This window comes from Thunnus thynnus, chromosome 24 (assembly GCF_963924715.1).
Source record: "Thunnus thynnus chromosome 24, fThuThy2.1, whole genome shotgun sequence".
Classification (NCBI taxonomy): Eukaryota; Metazoa; Chordata; class Actinopteri; order Scombriformes; family Scombridae; genus Thunnus; species Thunnus thynnus.
In genome coordinates, this window is record NC_089540.1 from 19067871 (window position 1) to 19089503 (window position 21633).

Here is a 21633-nt window from a genome sequence, read left to right on the forward strand (position 1 = left end):
TGTCATTTTTCAAGCAAAAATACCTAAAATGTGTTTGTTCCAGCTTCTCTAGTTTGAGATTTTGCTGCTTTTCTCTGTTTTGTTTATCTGTAAACTGAATGTTTTTGTGTTTTGGACTGTTGGTCAGACGTTTGAAGATCACAAACCAAACAACGACACGACAGACTGATCTATAATAAAATGATTGATTAGTTCTACATACGGCTGATTGATTGATCGTTTGTTCTATAAAATGTCAGAAAATAGTAATAAAAGTCATCTTTAAATGTCTTACTTTGTCTGAACAACAAAATATTCAGTTTACATGATATAAATACAGAAAAGCAGAGATGAGTCATAATTAAGAAGCAGGAAGTGGTGAATGAAGTGTAATGTTTAAATCATCTGGTGTCTAATCTGGTTCATCTTCTCTGCTCTGATTGGTTCCTGTCTGTGTTCTCTCCTCATGTCCTGCTGATGTTCACCTGGCGGACGTCTCATCACAGGTAAGAACAACTTTCATCCTCTTCATCCTCTTCATCTTCTTCTTCTCTCACGTTTGAGTGGTGGATTATAAAGTTTCTCTACTCGTCATGTATTTAGCTTTAAATCTGTGTTGCGTTGACCTTTGACCTCTGTGCTGTGGGTCAGTCATGTGGGCCTGAAGGAAACTCTACTTCCTGTTTTGTATTCCTCGTGTGTTGGTCGTTGGTGTGTGTGTGTGTGTGTGTGCTCAGCATCCGTCTGGAGTGATGTTTGTGTGTTTCGGTGGGTGTGTACGTGCCTCCTCCTGCCAGCAGGGGGCCTCCCTCCTCCCCCCCCTCCTCCTCCCCCCTCCTCCCTCTGCTAACTGACCCATTTTCCCGTCTCCAGGGGGGCGAGGGAGGCAGCGTGTGTTGGGGGGGCGGAGGGGGAGAGCGAGCCGTTACCTCCTGCTGCTTCCTCGCTCTTTGATGCAGAAAAAAAATGCTGAACTCCTTCAGGAGGAGAGAGACGAGCGTGTGTGTGTGTGTGTGTGTGTGTGTGTGTGTGTGTGTGTGTGTGTGTGTGTGTGTGTCGGAGCGCTCCCCGCTGCGTGTTTGTTAAACACGACTGTCACTGAAACACCTTGTTCCTGTTTAACCTGTTGTTAAAGCTTAAAGTATCAAGAAACATTAGTGAAACGTTACAGGTGAGCCAGCTGTCAATCACAGCTGTCAATCACAGCTGTCAATCAACATCAAAGCTACTAAAAGGCTTCAAATCTGCAGAATGACCACCAGCAGACTTATCAGAGGGTCTGACTGAGACCATGATGTCTGGTTGAAAACAGTGACTGACTCAGTGTTTGTAGAGAGAAGTTGATGCTGTTTGATGGGAGTCAGTCGGAGCAGCTAGCAGCTGTAATCAACAGTGTTTTTATTATATAATATGATTGATAAATAGGTTATTTTTTAAGCAACAAATGTCAGTAATTCTGTGGTTCCAGCTTCTCAAATGTGAAGGTTTTTCAAAGTTCAAGAGAGACACAAAGATCAGCAGCACAGACGTAAACAACAACAACGAGCTTCATTCATATTCATCTATAAATGATTCCAACAGTATCCAGCTTTCATATTTGGTTTATTATGATCCAGAACATTGAGGAACCTGCATCATCTATTTTAAAACTTTAATCAATCAAGCTCCAGTAAATGATCCTTCATCAGTGTCCCTCTGGACCGTCTCTGTCATATAATGTCTCAGACTAAACATTGACTCCAGAAGATAATCTGCATGTTAGCTGCAGCAGCGTTGCTAACATGCAGCGATGCAGCTTCAGCTCCGCGTGCATCACTGCTGGCTGTAAACATCCATATTTCATGTGATGGAGTGTGTGTGAGTGCAGCACACACAGCAGATGGATCAACTGTCACACATGCAGAGAAGAAGAAGAAGAAGAGGAGGAGGTGGGACGGTCTTCTTCTTCTTCTCTTTAGCTCCTCTCAGACATGCACCTTGTTACATGAAGCTGCAGCACATTTATCACTCAGTTTATCTCATATATGCAAAGAAAATGAATGAAGTTGTTGTTAAAACTACAATAATCATCATGAAACTATATTAAAATCTTGAATATCCAGAGAAGTGAGTAGATAGGAATATAAAAGCTATTAAATGTTCATGGTTTGGTTATTGTAGCCTGAAAAGTAACAATAATAATAAAATAAAATGTTATAAAGTGTTTTACCCACAACCAACAATAAAACAAGATCAAACTATCCTGAAATAAAGCTGCTGCAGCTCAATTACTAAGAGATTATCATAGATTTATCAAACCAAACTTTGTAAAATATTCATAAAAAACATGTAAAAGCACCTTAAGAGATCTTTGAAACCATCAGAAGAACGTAACGTGGTGACTTCTCTGTTTTATTATAAGAATAAAGACTCTGTGTTACTTTACATTATGAGTGAGGATCTATAAACTAGTCAGACTGCAGTAGATCCAGTAGCTGTTAGCGTAGCCGCAGTAGGGATCAACCAGCTGTATTGATCCTTAATGAAAGCAGGAAGTGTCCTTCTGTTTGCTGATATATTGATCATCTTATGGCAGTGAGGCATTTGAATGGTTTCTTATAGGTCGCCGTGGTAACGCCTGGATGTGACGTCTGACGCTCACCAGAGTTACATAATAATAAGTCTCTGTATAATGTTGACCGCGGCTCCTGTTTCACATCAGTCTTTATTTGACTGGCGAGGGACGATGTCCTGGAAGAACAGATTATCTTCATCATGTCGTGTTGGTCTGCAGCTGTGCAGGATTTTCTCTGGACAGGATTCAAAATAGTGGATTTATTGTGAAGTTACTCTTGAAGGCAAAGAAGGTTTTATATAAAAACATCTTTTACATATAAAATCAGATTTATTTCACTCATTTGAGCCTCAAAGTTCATTCTTGACTTCAGTTACTGAAGTTACACACTTAAACCTCAGGTCACATGATGACCAGTCTGTTACTGAATGAAGATCATGTCAAGTGGCTGAAAGCTCAGAAAGCAGCCAGATATTCCATTAAACATCCGTCATCCTGCTGCTGGAGATGACCTCCAGCTGGAAACACCACGACACCCTGCTGCAGCTCTCTGGAGCACGCTGGAGGGTATGAGGGGGGGTTGTTGGGGAGTTTGTTGGGGGGCTTGTTGGGGGTTCGGGGGGGTGTATAGCTGCAGGCTGCAGGTCCTGATAAACTCCTCAGAGTCTCCAGAGACACTGAGGACAAATGAAGCCCTGCAGACCTTCAATCAGCTTCACTTTGATTCAGAACTTCACGTTTCCTCCTGAGAGACCAGACGCTTACACACATAACCTCATGATAATAATAATAATAATAACAATAATAATAATAATGATAAGTGTGTGACGTAAAGTTCACAGCAGGCAGCTTCATCTTCTAGCACAATTTTTCAGATTTATGGACACCTTTCTTGTCCTGTAAAGCTCAAATTATACTTCTCTTAGTGCACAGCTGCAAAGATCCACCTGAACATGTATTTCATTATCTGCAGCACACGTCTCTGAAGGTCTTTAATGTCGTCTTTATACATCTGATATAAAACACGGATCAGAGGTGAGACAGACAGGAAATGATGTTTATTGACCTGCTGGCGGCAAAGATTCAGCAGCGTTAACATCTCAGATTATGAAGCAGCTCTTATCTCGTTATCTCCATCTCATCCAAGAGACACTTGACCTCCGACCTGCTGTCACATGTTCCTACACAGACTCTGCTATCATTCATGTTGTTAATGTAAAGCTGGAATGAGTAGTGGAGAAGTGGATGTGTTGGATGTGTCCTCAAACTGGGCTAACTGGAGCAGATTTCATGGTCTGGACTGCAATTAGGGAGGAGGAGTGTTTGTCCTCCTTTAGATTTTACACTCTGGTTAATTATAAGATAACCAGTTTATCTCGCTGCTCTCATCAGAAAGCTTTTCTAGATGTATTGATCTGCTACCAGACGTTCAGCCGTTGTATTTGCTGTAGTTACTGCAGCCCGAGATCAATAATCCATCACAGTCACCTTGTGTTGTTGTTGTCAAAGTGTCGTTATCATTGTTTGCAGATGCAGCTGAGAGCTGACGCTGCCTTCAAGAACGTCTTTTTAAATGGTTCAAAAATAAGAACCAGTGGATGAATCTGGACACTTAAACAAGTACATTTAACATTTATTTATTGTCTGGATCTGCTTTGATTTTCCTTCGCAGACGTTTGATGTATGAACGCACCAATCAATAACATTCCCCATAAAATAAATGGCTGAAGTCTCTTAAAGTTTATTTTCATAGCAGACTGAACTAAAGCCAGCAGCCGCCTGGAGCTTCAGAAATCTAAAAACCAGATTCAGACGTTCGAGACGACGACGACGTTGGTCTTCTTTCAAACAAGCCGTGTTGAAGGTTTTTCCTTCTTGTAGTCGTGTGAATTATGACTGTTGTCTGTCAGAAGCTCTTCAGGAGACCACGGTTCACATCCAGCTTCCTGTCACATGACTTCAAGCATGACCCTGATAACCGAGCACCTTCAGACCCCGTCTACTCTAAACTGGAGAACTTGAAGAAACATTAAAACGAGTAAATATCTTCTTCTTCATCTTCTTTTCAGTTAGTCGACTGACTGACGGCTACAGTCAATATAGTTGCTCTCATTGACATATTTTTCTGTTTCTGTTGTCAGACAACGGAACAAGATTTAATTGCGTCTCATAAAACTATGTTCAGTCATCCAACACACACTTGAAGAAACATTAAAACGAGTAAATATCTTCTTCTTCGTCCTCTTTTCAGTTAGCCAGCATCTATTGAGCAGAGCTCGTCATGTTGTCTGACAAAATCAACATAAATACAGATTAATAACAACTGTTATTGATGTTTAAAATACGTGACGACAGAAAGTTTTCCTCCTCACTTTGCTGCCACACAGTCTACAGACAGTCTGTTTTAATGTCAGATTCACAATATAGTTGCTCTCATTTACATATTTTTCTGTTTCCGTTGTCAGACAACGGAACAAGATTTAATTGTGTCTCATAAAACTACGTTCAGTCACTCTGAAGCTGCTGAACTGCTCATAAAATCGTTATTTTATAGTTGAAACATCCTCTGACATCAATCTATATAAATCCACGTAGATGTATTTGAATATATTGACGTTTAAAATGAACGATCGCAGGGACGAATCTGACATTTAAACATTTAAAACACTGGAAACTGTTTTGGAAAAGCTGAGTTTAGAGCTGAGAGAAAGTGTGCATGCACTCTGAGTAGTAGAGGTGTGCCTGAATACAGATACATTATTAAGCAAAGCACAAATAGTGTTTTTTTTTTTTTTTTACGAATATTTGTTTCATACAAATATTTCAAAAATGATTTGATTTCAGGAAGAAAAATAAACGACGTTAAACAGCAGCGTGCAGGTTCAGTGTCTCTCCTCTGCTCCGCTGTGATGTCTGGCAGCAGGTCTTAACAAGGGGAGTCACATCCACCTGCTACATGACGCACATTTCCTAATTTGGACGTCACTCTCGGGGATAAAGCTGAACTACAATAATACAAATAATTTTGCTGCCTCAACAAATACAGATACAAATACAAATACTGTGCTCTCTGCACATCCCTACTGAGTGGTTTAAAGCTACCAGACTGGGTTAAACTGGTTAAACTGGTCGTTCTGGATGTTAATAACAACATATTTTCACATAAATGAGACGTCTTCCCGGCGTTTGTGAAGGAAGTCGTCGTCTCTTCTGTCGCCTCTCTGCAGCACATCAGGACCAACCAGCTTCAGTAGCTCCGCACAGCTTTAACTCGTCGAGCGTCGAGTCGACGAGCGGCTGATCTGGACCGGATTAAAGGCTCGAAGGAGGTGCGTTTGATGTTTTGCGGCGGCGGCGCAGCCCGCGTGGGCGTGTGGTTTACTATTTCCACGTGTTGCAGTTCGACTGTGATGTTTCAGTGTCATCAGAACAAGAAAAAATCACCAAACTCTCACTCGGCTTTTTATTTCTCTGTCCAGCTGTGTTTCCACGAAACGCACATGTGTGAGCGTCTCACGAACACACACACACACACACACACACACACATCACGCCACGTCGTCTTGCTTTCATGTGACGCCGCGTCTCTCAGGTTGGAGGCTTTTTTTTTTTTGAAGGTGGGACGTGTTTGATGTCGGGTGACGGCTGAAGACGAGGGAGTAAATTAAATGTAGTGAGGTAAAGATGAGAAGTGTGTGTGTGTGTGTGTGTGTGTGTGTGTGTGTGTGTGTGTGTGTGTGTGTGTGTGTGTGTGTGTGTGTGTGTGTGTGTGTTACACCCAGAAAGCGGCGAGGTTAAAGGAGAAAGTTGCCGGCGGCTGCGTCTCTAATCTTGATTAATCCCTGTAATAATCCAGCCAGGCGGCGTCAGAGGCCGAGTCTGAGGGCCAACTGTTGGGGAGGAAGAGGAGGTGGAGGTTTGGGTGAGTTAATCTCCCTCACCCCACCACCTCCTCTTCCTCCTCTTCCTCCTCCTCCTCCTCCTCGGAGGCGCAGGGGAGACACTTCAGAGGACGGGTGGAGATAGCAGAGGATGAAAGAAAGTGCTGAGAAAACGAGTTCCCGCTCAGGATTCAGGATTTTAATTTGTAAAAATGATCAAAGAGATGCAGGTCACATCTCAAGCATCCAGCTTAAAACATCTGAGCTGCTCACTGATTAGAAAGTTAAATAACCGTTACCGTAGCAACCATTCAAGACAGGAAAAACACTGGAAACCCTCCCGATACGTCCAGAACATGCATTTAATCCACAGACGTCTGATAAATGATCCATTTGATGCAAGAAACACGATAGACATGAGGAAACAGACGCAGCTTTTCTTTAAAATATCTATAAAACAATCTGTCTTCAATCTTAAATCTTACACCGTGTAGCCGTTAATGCTGCGACCTACAGTCGTATTTTACATTTCAGGCTGTAAAGTGACGTTTCTAAAAATGTTTCTGCTTATTTTCTTGTAAATTAATGGATTTTTTTTTACCTCTTTGTTGCGTCTTAAAATGATTCATCGCTCGCTGCTGTGCGTCGCTTTAAGAGCTCATCAGCCAAAAACAGCAACATTCTTCCTGAAGTTTCCTCCATTTTTCTCCTGTTTAAAGGTTTTTTTAGGGAGTTTCTGCTGATCTGAATCAAAGGTCTAAACACAGAAGATGTTGTATTACTGTAAAGCTCTCGGAGGAAAACATCTGATTGGTGATATTGAATTGAATCTATTAAAATATGCATAAAATATGTGAATGTTAGTCAATTTATCAAAGTTTAAGAAGCTTAAACCATCAAATGTTCAGCAGTTTGTGTTAGAAAACTGACTTAAACAGTTAATCAGTGATTAATTGATGAATTGACTAATCAGAAGAGGCTGTTACTGCAGCAGATTAATATCCAATAATCATCACATATGTCAGTAATGTTCATGTGTGTTTCATCAAACATAAAACAGATGAAGACAGGAAGTGAAAATGATCAGAAATGAGTCAATCTGAGACATTCGTTCAATCAGTTTGCAACAATATGAACATTTAACATCATTTATCTCAGTAAATGTTTGTTTGTGTGAATCTAAAGTGGATTTTTAAAGTGAAGTCACGTCTGAAGATGCTTCAGTCGACCAGCCGTTGAATCAGGACGTAGATTTGTCTGATGTTTGGCTGATAATGGAGCGTCAGACTGAAACATCAGTGTCGTTGTTGCTGTTGCTGGATGTGAAAGTGGCTCCATGGCTGCCCGGGGAGGCTTTAAAGAGGATGACAGACAGAGAGGAGAAAGAGCAGACTCCACCCCGTTTATAGAAACCACTGCACGCTGGAAAACACGAACTGGAGTCACTGGTGTCCTGCTGACCTACATATCAACACCACACAGATGCTGAGTGTAGAGAAGCTTCATCTGATTCACTGATGATCAACGTTTACAACACTTACAGCAAAAATTAACATCTATCTGCTTCTAAAATGTGAATATTTGCTTGTTTCCTATAAAAGTAAACTGAATATTCTCATATTATAAACTGTTGGTCAAACTAAACTTCTCCTTTCAACACATCATGTTGTTATCTGGGAACTTCTGACTTTATAGACACATTGATTAATCTATATATCTATTGATCAGTAGAATATAGAGTGAAACTGGAAGGAAGCTTTTCTACACACTCATAAAGTTGAGTTTCTCCACAGATTTAAAAAAAGCTTTGAAACCATTTCTGAATATTATTTTAACAAGATCAAAATATTATTGACTCTAGTTGTGAGAGAGAGAGTTAGAGAACTGATCAAATGTTAAAATATAATATATAAATTCATTAACTCAAGTATAATTTTGAGGTACTTGTACTTTACTTGAATATTTCCATTTGACTTTATATTGTACTTTCTACTTCACTACATTTATTTGACAGCTTTAGTTACTTTTCAGATGAAGATTTGACACAATGGATAATATAACAAGCTTTTAAAATACAACACATTGTTAAAGATGAAACCAGTGGTTTCCAACCTTTTTGTCTTTTGACGTCTTACAAAAAGCAGTGTGTAGTCGGGGTCACATTTCACATGTCTATGAGTTGTTAACAGCTCCACCAAATAGTGATTTTTCCCTCTAAACTTCTCACATGCTTTCATTTCAATAAATGTTCAAATGATCCAATATTTCAGCAAAAATCAAAGATTAGAGAAAAAGTCCAAAAACTGAAAACAGATTTGTGTATCAGAACTTTGTTTTTTCTTCTTTCCTCTCCCATTAATCATCTCACCACCCCTCAGATTTATCTGCTGACCCTTTGGAGGGGCCCGACCCCTAGGTTGGGAACCACTGGACTAAACTAGCTAACTGTATATAAAGTAGTGTAAACTAGCTCCACCTCCAGCAGCTACAACAGTAACATGCTGCTCTAACACTGATGCTTCACTATTAATAATCTAATGATGTCATATATAATAATATATCAGTCAGAGGGACCAAACCACTACTTTTACTGCAATACTTTAACTACATCAAGCTCATAATACTTATGTACTTTTACTGCAATACTTTAACTACATCAAGCTCATAATACTTATGTACTTGGAGTATTTTTACTTGCTGTATTAGTACTTTTACTGCAGTAGAGTATCTACCAGCAGTCAGAGAGCAGCAGTGTGTTTGTGTTGTGAACTCCGGTCCGGTGTGTGCAGACACTCCGCTCCGGGTCTTCCTCCTCTCCGCTGCTCGGTGTCGGTGCGGACCGGAGTGTGTTCCCACAGCAGCGGAGCGGAGGAGGCACCGGGACCGCTGCTGCCGAGCCTTGTGTCGCTGTCAGGGGGAGGGTTGAAGCCAGAGTGGTTTTTTTGGGGGGAGAAGAGGAAGGGGTGTGCAAGGCTCGGAGACCCTGCTCTCTCTCTCTAAAAAAAAAAAAAAAATCCACCGACATTTGAATCACAATTGAAGCCGGAGCGAGGGTGAAAGAGGCCCGGCTGGCTGGCTGGCTGCGCTGCGGGGGATGTGCGCACACAATGGGAGACGACGCGCTGGCACCGTCCGGGACGCGGCGGTAGAATAATATTTACCTCTCCGTGTTGTTGGGAATGGAGACGCGGATACCGGAGCAGGATCCAGAGCTGTCAGCGGAGGACTCCCGGTAAGGAAAGGACTTCCTCTGTCCCGTGCAGAAAGTGTTTGTGCACGCCGGGGGGAGCGCTGCTGTAAGCCCGGAGAGAGGAGCGGAGAGGAGCGGAGAGGAGGACGCTGCTGCTGCTGCTGCTGCTGCATTTGTGGCCAGTTGAAATTCCGCTGGGATGAACGCGGAATGTATTTCCTGCGTCAAAGCGCGCGCTGTTTACACATCTGGATGAAAGAATAATCAGTTATTGCCCCGCAGAGAAACGCTTTAAGGTAATTTAACCCTCATGCACATCATCTGTCTGCAGGCTGATTCATAGAAACCAGTAATAATAGTCTTAATATCGTAAAGACTGTAGGATCAGCTCAAGTTAAGTCTGGGAACGCTGAAGAGGAATATTTGGGATGTACCTGCTGGACAGTAACTGCACTGAAAGGATGGAGAGGGGCACGCCTCAGAGGAAGACCGTGTACCGGATCTCCCTCACCCTGGTGAAGAGGGAGAGTTTGGAGGAGGACGAGGACGGAGGAGGGTCGGGCTCCCGGCGGGCGGAGAACCCTAAAGTGGGAGCGTTCAGGCGGGAGGGCTCGGTGGAGATCCAGCGGAGCGGCCTGCTGGAGCAGCTGCAGGAGGTGGAGGACGAGTCGGACGACTTGTCATCGTCTCACAGCTACATGAGGAACTTCAGGACGTTCAGCACGGGTCAGCTGGAGCTGGGCAGGCTGAAGGTGTCCAGGAAGCATCACCTACAGAAGGAGCTGAAGGAGAAGGCCACCAGCCCGTTAGCCGAGACCACGACGCCCCCCAGCCAGGAGGACACGCAGGGGGAGAGCGGCGAGCAGGAAACGCAGGATTCAGACAGGCTTAAAGAGGATATTTGCACTGAAACTCCTCCGACAGATGCCGCAGAGAGCGTGGAGAACGGCAGCGTGAGCAAGAAGAAGAGACTCCTGAAGGCGAGGAGCATGGAGGAGAGGAGCAGCGAGCCTCCTCTCAACGCTAACGGCAAGATGTCGCACTCCAAGAGCAACGGGAAAGCAGCCAAGGCTTTGTCCCCGGAGACGCCGCCGCCTCTGAAGCGCCCGGCCGGTCTGCTGCGCCGCAGCTTCAGCTTCAGACACTGGACGGGCGGCGAGCTGCTGCGCCTGCGAGCGCTCTCCAAGGACAAACACCACAGCAGCTCCGGCTGCATCGGCAGAGACGCCGGGCCCGACGCCGCCGCCGCCGAGAAGGACGCCGAGGCCGCCGTGGTGCTCCAGAACCCGACCTCCCGCTGCAACGACCCCACCAGAGAGAAGAGCCGGACGCTGGAGATCGGCGCCGTCCTGAAAAAGACCGACTCCATGTCGGAGCTGAGCCGCTGGGAGCGAGCGCGCAGCAGCAAGAACCGCACGCTGGACAACAGCGACCTGCTGCGTCTGGCGGCAGAGAAGGACGCGGCGGGATCAGGGTTCCTGCTGCGAGGCGGCGGAGGACGCTCCAGCGAGAGGCGGCTGGTGCGTTTCTTCAGCGGGATCTTCTCCAGGAGGGACGGGGCGTCCACCTCCACGCCGCTGGGAAGCCCCAGCACCAACAGATCCCTCCGCCGCAGCAGGAGGACGCAGTCCAGCACGGAGAGCATGAACGGAGGAAGCGCTGACGGTAAACAAACATCACGCTGTGTGTCTGATTTCCCACGTTTCTGCATGTCAGTGAATCATTCGCTCACATAGAGGCTGATGCAGGTTTCAGTTCTGGTGTCTGACCTGATGACCTTTGACCCCTCATCTCAGGTTTTAGCTCCACTAGTGTGCAGGTCAAACAAAGAGCCATTTTTCCTCCTCAGATTGTTTCTTTTGACACTTTAAGAGGTTAAATTGTGCACTAGCAGAGATATATTTTCCTTCTTCATCCCTTTTATCGTGTCGTGACCTCTTCAGATTTCTCTCTGACCTCCGCTCTGGTGTTTCTTTGCCTCTCTCTGATTTGAAAGCGGTCAGACTCGGTGTGTGTGTGTGTGTGTTTGTGGAGGCGGTGGCGGCGGGGGAGGAAGGATCAGCGTGTGATGAGCTCCAGTTATTTGTTTTGGACGGCAGGGTGATGTTTGGTTGTGGCAGCGACGGCCGGCCGCTGCTGTTTGTCTTTCATTACTCTGAGCTCACTTCTGTCTCTCACACTGCTTTTAAAAACATAAATAGATACCATATAAAAAAAAAAAAGGCAGAAATGAGCAAAGTGTGTGTGCAGGGCAGATCTCACCTTGACGACCAGACAGAGATAAGAAAGAAAGACAAACAGCAGAGAAGAAGAATAACATCCAGAAAAAGACTGAGAATGTGGGGAAAATGTGTTTTTAAAATAGCAGCGAGGCAGCAGATGAAGTCAGAGGGGAAGTCGGAGCTCAGAGTTTGACTTTGAGCCTGGAGGTCAAAGCAGCAGCAGCGACAATTGGAAACAGACCTCGTGTGTGTGTGTGTGTGTGTGTGTGTGTGTGTGTGTGTGTGTGTGTGTGTGTGGTTGAAAAAAAAGAAGGTAGCCGTAACGTCTGGTGTTGCGTTTGAAGTCGTAGCAGAATGTCAGTGACAGCTTTATATCTGCACACACATACATATATATATATTCACACCAACATAAACAACACACCCTGTCAGCATCCTCTTTCCATCCGCGTGAGAGACGAGTGGAAAACATGAGGAGGACGGAGAGGAAGTGGACACACTGTCCGTCCGCTCTGTCACCGCTTCAGCCTCCAGATGTTTGAAGCTTCCAGTTGCAGCTGCAGGACGTCGGCTCCGTTTATCTCACACCTGAGTGCTGAAGTTAGTTTGGTTTCTACATATAAACTTAGAGGAGTGTTTGTGAAGCTGTAATAATCCATATTTACAATGAGAATGTGACTAGTAGTGATGAAACTACAGAGACTCTGCAGCTTTAAGGAGCTTTATAGAGAGTTTCAGCTCATTGTTTATCTGTCCAGCTGCAACTTTTACTGTTCTCATAGCAACATTTTGGGAGGAAAAATCTGTATAAAGCCACTGAACACTACCTGAAGACTAGCTGCTCTTAAAAGACAGTCAACTTGCTAACATGTTCAGCTTGTGCAGGTTGTGTTCACTGCTTGTTTCTGATGAAAGCTAGCGCACAAAACATCTTATTATTAAAGGTTTATGTTAAAATCGTCCTGCACAGATTCAGCATTTCACTCCTGTAACATCGTCAGACTCATGATGGACAGTTTATTATATATAAAAGATCCAAATCAATAATTCATTTTCACACTTGTAGTCTTCTGTCTGGTAACAGTCGACCAACCGGAGAGCATATCTGCTAACATCTGTCAGCGTCCACACTTTCCTGCCAGGAAACCGTCAGAGATGAGAGATGAGAGGATTTAACAGAACTTAAGTGACCTACAGGACGTTCACTGTGCTGAACAGGCGTCTGGCTTCGTGTGTGTATCGTATAAAGACTCATCTGTCATGTTGACGCTGACTCAGGTCTTCTGCATCGTCACGTCTGGAGATGATTCTGGGAAATAGATGAGATCATTTAACCTGTAGTCCTACTTCTTCAGGTATCATGTTCACCATTACAATCAGTATTTTTTTTCTTTCTTGTAGTCATCTAAACTGACTTCTAGTATATCAGGAAGTTGATTCAGCCTTTAGAAAGTCACATGATCTTCTGCCAAGTTCAGCAGGTGTTTGTGACCCGTCTGCAGGCCAGAGAGCCTCCAGGTTTCTGTAGCAGGACGTCGACGTCGACTAACAGGTTTTAGAGGTTTTGGTCTGATGACACCGGTGGCTGACACGCGTGTGTTTGTGTGTGTGTGTGTGTGTGTGTGTGTGTGTGTGTGTGTGTGTGTTGTGGTGGGGGGAGGAGGAGGAGGAGGAGGAGGAGGAGGAGGAGGAGGAGGAGGAGGAGGGGGGGGCGGTAGAGCGTCCACATTGTTAGGATTCCTGAGACGTAGTTGAAGTGGCTGCAGGTCACATCAGCAGTAACCTTAATGAACTGCAAGATAACTAACGGCTAGTAGCAGCTGCTGTTAGTCTGGCCTGTGTGTAGGTGTGTGTGTGTAGGTGTGTGTGTGTGTGTGTGTAGGTGTGTGTGTGTGTGTGTGTGTAGGTGTGTGTAGGTGTAGGTGTAGATAAAGAACCGTTGTCTTCCAGGTGTTTAATTTGCTGTATTTGCTGAAAGGAGACGTCCTGTCTGGTTATTTCATCCATCATCAGTCGCTCAGTTTGATTCAGCAGGAAGTTTATTTCATCATCAGATAAAAGCTGCAACGATTATTCAATTAGGAAGAAAAAAATACTAAAGTTCTCTGATTTCAGCTTCTTAAATGTGAATATTTTCTGGTTTCTTTAATCCTTAATGACAGTAAACTGAATATATTTGAGTTGTGAACAAAACAAGACATTAACTTGGGATTCTAGAAACACTGATCAACATCTTTCAACATTTTCTGACATTTTATGGACCAAACAACTAATTTATTAATCAACAAAATAATCAATAATGAGAATAATCATTAGTTGCATCCATACATGAGATACAGAAGAGGATTTTATCTGTATTTCTACTCCTACAAAGATGAAATCATGACTCTCTGCTGCTTTTTTTAAGTCTTACATCAACATCACGACTATTTTTAACTGTAAAAACTAAAAATAATTAAATACATTAATGTTTAATTATCAGTTCTATCTGTTCAGAAAACCGACTTTCATCTCCCTCCAAACCAAACCTCTGGTCAGAAACTAAATCAATCCACTACAACGTACATCATAAAATACAAATTCATACTCGTTAAGAGCATCAATGAGGAAGAACACGTGATGATGAAGTTCAGAGCTGAAACGATCAGATCAATAATCAATCAGTCAGACTGTTAAGATGTTTAAGATCTTCTGGTTCCAGGTTCTGTCTTTAAGTCTTTGTAAAAAGTATCCAGAGGTTCAGTAGACGTGCTGCAGCGTAGATCATCTCCCAGTCGATCCTCTGTGATCACATGACCTGTCTGACCTGAACCCTGCAGGGGAATCACCATCACCATCACCGCCGCCGCCGCTGCTGCTGAAAAGTGTTAAACCAAACAAACCGGAGCTTCAGGGTTCGTGACAGCGTTATTATGACAAACTGCTGCCGTGTGCAAGACCCCCGAAACCCGAGCCGACCCCCCCCCCGCCAGACCTGACGAAGACACGACATGAAATATGAAGACGAGTCAGCTGAAAGCTTCCTCAGCGTCCAGACCGAGAGAAGAGAAGCGTCTGATTAATATGATAATAATCATAATGAGCTCAGATCAGGACTCGTGTTTATCAAGAGTGACTAGAAACACTGTTGAAGAAGCTTCCTGACAGTCACATGAAGGATTCATCTGTATCACATTCATCATTCATTTTATTCCTTTAAGTTAATGTTGAATTCTCTTAAACGTACAACATGTAATATCTGCTGCTACTCAGTCAGCAGGTTTTTATCCTCCAGAACAAACGTACATGAGGATTAAAACCAGTAAAAACACAGAATAAAACAGATTCACGTAACAAAACGATGTTTCTCTGACGCTGTTCGGCGGTTACAGGACGTCTGGTAGCAGCTGTTAGCTGAGCTGATGCTAACGTTTACTCAGCTTGTTTCTCTGGTAACTTAAAATCCAGATGATTAAAATCCTCATCTGGTTAAAAGATGCAGTTAAAAACAACCAAAATCTAAAAAGATTATCATAAAAACGTAGCTTAAAACTGAATAAAAGTCCATTTATGACACTGCTGTATTATCTGATGCGCGTATAGTCACATATATAACATGAGTCCAGATGTTTGTAGACATTTTAAAGCAGAATAGATTCATATTATAGCTTTAAGTTCTGTGTATGAATGTAGATGTGTTTTATTTATAGTTTTATTTCATATCTGTCGTGTGTTGTTGGGTTCGTTCTGTCAGACCAGACGCAACAAAAAATCACTGTCTATGCACATCACACACACACACACACACACACACACACACACACCGGCCCCACCCCGACCTCACTGAGTCTTAATGGAGTCTACTGGTGTGTGTGTGTGTGTGTGTTATCTATAGGGAGTATGTAGGGGAATGTGTGTGTGTGTGTGTGTGTGTGTACTGAGGGTGAAGTGTGTGTGACCTATATCCACAGCCAAGCAGAAGTAATGTGCACTACATGTGTCAAAAGATGCACACACACACACTTCTACACACACACACACACACACACACATCAGATGTTTGACTGCAGCTCCTCCAGATGAAGAGTCTGATCCTCCTCCTACACACACATACACACACACACACACACACACACACACACACACACACTACAGTGGGTATAACGGGGAGAAAATCCAATTAGGAGATGCTGCTGCAGGGAGCAGAGAGATGGAGAGATGACCCTCCTCCATCTCTCCTCTACTTGTTTACCTTCTTTCATTCCTTCAGTCTCTCTACTCCCTTCCTCCTCTTCCTCATTTCTATCCTCTCTTTTCCTTCCTCCTCTTCCTCAGTTCTTCGTCTCCTATTTTCTGTCTTTCTTGCCTTTATTTTCTCCTCCTTCCTTCCTCGTCTTTTCCTTTACATCCTTCTTTCTTTTGCTCTATCGCTCAGTGTAATGCATGGAGAGTGTGTGTGTGTGTGTGTGTGTGTGTGTGTGTGTGTGTGTGTGTGCTGGGGTTTGGGGGGGGGTCACAGAGGGGAGGAACTGGGGATTGTGTGATTTCTAAACTGGGCCAAGTGACTGTCCTGGTTCTCTGAGGCTCCGGCTGGGACTTTGTCTTTATTTCTGTCCGTCCAGCCTAACCGCTGTGTGTGTGTGTGTGTGTGTGTGTGTGTGTGTGTGTGTGTGTATAAGTGTGTATAAGTGTGTGTGTGTGTGTGTGTGTATAAGTGTGTATAAGTGTGTGTGTGTGTGTGACACTGAGCACAACCTGCAGTGTGTTAAAACAACTGAACCAGAGTGTGAATGTGAACCGCAGCCAGGAAACAGACGCCTGAATAAAAACTGGAGCTGTTGCACCAAACTAGAGAACAAGTTTCACTCTACAAGAAAACACTATGATTATTATTATTATTATTATTGTTTATTGGTTTAAAACGATGCAGACTTTAAGCTTCAGTCTGTGTGGTTTGGAGGCCAAAACACAGTTAATCTGTTATTTTAATTAAAGCTTCAAATGTGGAAAATCATCAAATAAAACCTGATCTATCAGTGCAGAGACGCTGCTTATTAAAGGACCAGTTCATGTTATTATATACATGAGTGTTTCTGACATTAAATACATATATTTACACTGTCTCTGAGTTCTGCACTGAAGCACAATATTACAGTACTTGTACTTTACTTCTGCTACTTTCATTTGACAGCTTTAGTTACTTTTTATTTGACATTAAATAAGTTAAACTTCTAATTTCTGCTGCATCATTTAAGATTAAACCAGCGTCACATGAATCAGTGTCTGATGTTTCAGACATCTGTGAGTTTTTAACCACTTTGTTTCAAATAAATAAAACCCAAAGACTCAATAAAACACACACAAAAACACAAAAATGAGAGAAAAATTCTGGAAAATTAGAACTTTTTTTTTCTTCTTTCTGACATAAATGACTCTTATAAAGTCCTGAAGATCAAATATTAATAATAAAATGCTGCATTTTTACTTAAATAGGATTTTTCATGCAGGTATTTTACTTGTAAAGGAGTATTTTTACTTTGATATATTAGTACTTTTACTGCAGTAAAGTTTCTGCTGCACTGCTGCTGAAACACCAACTTTTACACCTCAGCCGAGCCTTAAAACATATCTGCTGTGATGAAGAGTATTCAGAGAGTGTGTGTGCTTGTGTGTGTGTGTGTGTGTGTGTGTGTGTGTGTGTGTACATGCGTGCGTGTGTGTGTGCGTGTGTGTGTGTGTGTGTGTGTGTGTGTGTGTGTGTGTGTGTGTGTGTGTGTGTGTGTGTGCGCGTGCGCGTGCATGTGCGTGTGTGTGTCCTCTGCTGTCTCTCTCGGTGCTTATTAGCTGGTTGTTGTATCGCCTCAGTGGTCGAGGTTGTCCTGGGGTCAAAGAGCATGTGTGGGAGGTCGGCCTGTGTGTGTGTGTGTGTGTGTGTCCTCTAACTTCACCCTCCTCCTCCTCCTCCTCATCACTCCACTGTTCCTGCCCTCCTCCCTCCTCCCTCCTCCCTCCTTCCTCCCTCCTCCTCCTCCTCCTCACCACTTCCTCTCCAGGCCCAAATTGGACCTTGTGGCGAGTGTGTGTGCTCTCCCTTATTTGAACAAGCCGTTGGAAGCAGTGAAGGAGCACATTCCTCCTCTCTCACACACACACACACACACACACACACACACACACACACACACACACTGCAGCACAGTTTGTGTGTTTAAGGTCCTGACAGCGAGGAGAGTGTGTGTGTGTGTGTGTGTTATGATTCAGGTTTTATTTATTGATCTCTAGTCGTGTCCAGGGAACATTAAGATGCTCTCAGATAAAAAAACTGATCACATGAAACTCAAATTAGAACCAAATTTCCACAAAAATGGTGCAAAATGTTTCCTAAAGTCAAAGATATTCAGTTTACTGTCATACAGACTAAAGAAACCAGGAAATATTCACATTTAACAAGCTGGAATCAGAGAGTTTGGACTTTTATTTTCTTAAAAAAATGACTCTAGATGATTAATTGATTACTTTGCTGCTGACTGATTGATCGTTGCAGCTCTACAAGACGTTATGAAGAGTTTAAACAGGTGAAGTTGATGTTGACGGACTGCTCCTTTAAACTAACATGACTGTTAGACTCAAGACTTTCACTCTGCTGAAGAACGTAAACCTTCAAAATAAACTAAACACAGATGATGAAATTGAACAAATAAAAGCAAAAGTAAACAGTGACGACAGTGTGTGTGTGCGTCTGTGTGTGTGTGTGTGTGTGTGTTTTGGCTGTACGTCCCATAATCCACCGCTGGCCGGTGCGACGTTGACGTGCCAGCGGTGTTGTCACGGCGATCTGCTCTCCTGCTGCTTAAAGCTCTTATGTAAGGTTGAAATCCATCGGAGGGCAGATGACAAGGACGCCGGCTGATGCAACACACACACACACACACACACAGTTCAGGTTTTAAAACGTACACACCATGTCCACATGTGAGACGGCATTAAAGCATGATGTAAGCAGGCTGTAACACACACATACACATGCTGCGGTGTGTGTGTGTGTGTGTGTGTGTGTGTGTGTGTGTGTGTCCTCCCCCTCGTCGTGTTTCTGTTGTTTGAAGAACAAAGGCAGCTGTAATCAGAGAGGAAGCACATCAGCTGGAGACGCTAATAAACCTGAAATTAACATCAACGTCACTGCTGTGTTTGTACGTTTACAACCAACACACACGCCACGTGCTCGCCGCCTGCTCGCCGCCCGCTGACAGACCGGTCCGAGTGGAGGAGTCACACAGCGTGAAGTTACTTCCACTGCATCTGTTTCCAGCTTGTTGCGGCTCAACGTGAAGCCGCGTTGACTTAAAACTCATCATCACACCTTCCACACGTCTAAAGACATAAAACTGTCAGATTTCACACAAAAGTAAACAAATATCACAGAGATTTCTATAAATAAATTCAAATTAGTGCCTCATCTTCATCTTGTGATCCGTTTGAAGGCTCCTGACCTCCGTGTTGGGGAGCGTTATTGATCCATAGAGTCTAACGATCAGTTCTTGTTATTCACAGACTTTACACAGACGAGGTGAGAGGCGACATGAGAGAGTAAACACTCATAGTATTTGTTTTCTAACCTGTATTTCTGTTGTGTCTCTGAGCAACCGGAGAGTTACATAACTGCAGTACATGCAGTAAATCTACTGGACGCTGCTGGAAAACAGCTGGATGTATAAAGTTAGATTCAGTTCAAAGCAACATAAAACTTTATTTATACATTTACACATTTACACAGTTCAGTCCAGGTGGAAACTGAGCCGCCAGACACTAAAACTATGTCAATAACATACAGAATAAAACATCAGATGTAACTAAACACAGTTAAAACAACCAAATAAATAAATAATAAGACCGTTAAAATAATTCATTCATTGATGTTGAACTTTGGTCACAAACTGTTTAATGTTAACTGATAACTGTAATACCGCGGTCATGTGATGCCTGCCGCGGCCTTGAGCGAATTACTGTCATCACTGAAATCTTCTTTTTAAAAAACCACAAACACAACCAGATGGAGATTCGTTGGAGAATCTGTGTTGCGTCGGCGTGCTCTGGGCACCAGGCCGCGTCACCCAGGGGGACGCCGAAAGTGGTGCGTGAGGAGGCGGAAGCGCGGCAAGCGAGACAGCATCCAAGCTAGGCTAAAGGCTAACCTCAGTTGTCCTCAGTCATCCTCACCAACTTCATCTCCATCAACAATAAACTAGACGACTCAGGACTGTTTCTGACCTCCTGGAGAGAAATAACAAACTGCTGCAGAGTCATCTTCACTGAAACATGACTGCAGCAGAATATCTCTGACTCTGCTATGCTAGCCAGCTAATGCTAGTAGCTAGCTAGTGTGTTTATATTAACAAAGACTGCTGTCATCTCTGCACACTGCTCAGCATTAGCAGAGGTTTTAGCAGTCAAATGTCGACCTTTTTATCTGTTAAACCACCAAACCACTGGGATACGCTGCTTTCTCACTGTAGTAAGATATAATCCATCCTGTCACAGCGCTGTTATCAAGCCTGATTCAGAGTAACGTTTAATATCTTCTTTGGGCTTTTAGTGAAATATCTCAACACCTGTTGGATGGATTAACATTCGGTTTCATTCATGTTCTCCAGAGGAACAATGTTCATTCTCTTTTTATTGTCACATGACTGAATAATTCACTCAAATGTGTCAATTTTAATTTTACTAAATGATCTTTTGAATATTAAATTTCACTATTAGAACATGTCCTCGTTAGAAATATCCCCAAAGCTCCTGGTGAGAGACATCAGCATATCTCTGACATGCACATGTTATAATACACACACACACACACACACACACACACACACACACAGGTTGCATTACAAGACAGCGTCTGTATTACAAATGCCGTCTAATTCCACTCTGCACGACTCCTGAACGGTCAGAAGATAAGCTGACTGATTAAATGGACGCCTAATCGCTCTGAACTGGGAAACCTGTGTGTGTGTGTTTAGTGTGTGTGTAGTCTGTGTGTGTGTGTGTGTGTGTGTGTGTGTGTGTGTGTGTGTGTGTGTGTGTGTTTAGTGTGTGTGTAGTCTGTGTGTGTGTGTGGGCGTAGATGATGAACCAGTTGCTAGCTGGTGGTGTGACGGTGGCTTTATTTGATTTGGGATGAAGATGAAAGTAGCCGGCATGCTGCCAGCTGACTGTGTGTGTGTGTGTGTGTGTGTGTGTGTGTGTGTGTGTGTGTGTGTGTGGTGGGGGATGGTTCTGTTCAACCGATTAAAAGGCTGATATTTAGGTCAGTCAGTGTGTTTTAAGCGTGTTTTACTCTCTGAATCTGTTGGAATGTGTGTTTCCTGCACCTGAGAGTAACAGTGGACGATACGGCAAAAATATTATATTTATTGTCCATCACATAATGATTTAGGTTCACAAACAGCATAAAAACATACACACAGGAAAGACATTAAGACATAAAATTACATTAAAACACAAACAATTCCATAAATAAGTAAGAGCAGAAGTAGAGACGGTCTGTTTGTTCTTGTTTAAAATGTTTAAAATTACAGTAAGAAACCAAACTAAACAGCTGAAAAGCAAACAGCTGATGTTCTGTGGAAGCGTTAATGTGTTGTTTCAGGTAACCAGCAGGATGTTGAAAAAAGGAACCAACACATACACCTGAGCTGACATCAAGCTAGCTTGCAGCATGACAGAAGTTAGCGCTACCAGTTAGCAGGCTTTTAATTCAAAAGCTGAGACTAAAACAGGAGACGTTCCTGTCTCGTTATTTTTATCCATTAACAGTTTGTTAGTTGATTT

At 43.2% G+C, this 21633-nt stretch overlaps 1 protein-coding gene across 3 annotated transcripts in view; it reads left to right on the forward strand.

Moving 5' to 3' along the window:
• The window catches only part of agap1 (ArfGAP with GTPase domain, ankyrin repeat and PH domain 1), a 181765-nt gene that overhangs the window by 37864 nt on the left and 122268 nt on the right, over positions 1-21633 (forward strand). The window contains exon 1 of one of the 3 annotated variants that reach the window (XM_067583663.1): positions 9155-11269. The exons of 1 other annotated variant lie outside the window; for it this stretch is intronic. In XM_067583663.1, coding sequence (XP_067439764.1) covers positions 10033-11269 — 1237 coding nt within the window. In that variant the 5' untranslated portion in view covers positions 9155-10032. Of the gene's footprint in view, positions 1-9154; positions 11270-21633 lie in introns of those variants that run through there. One more of the 3 variants, XM_067583661.1, reaches the window with a different exon arrangement.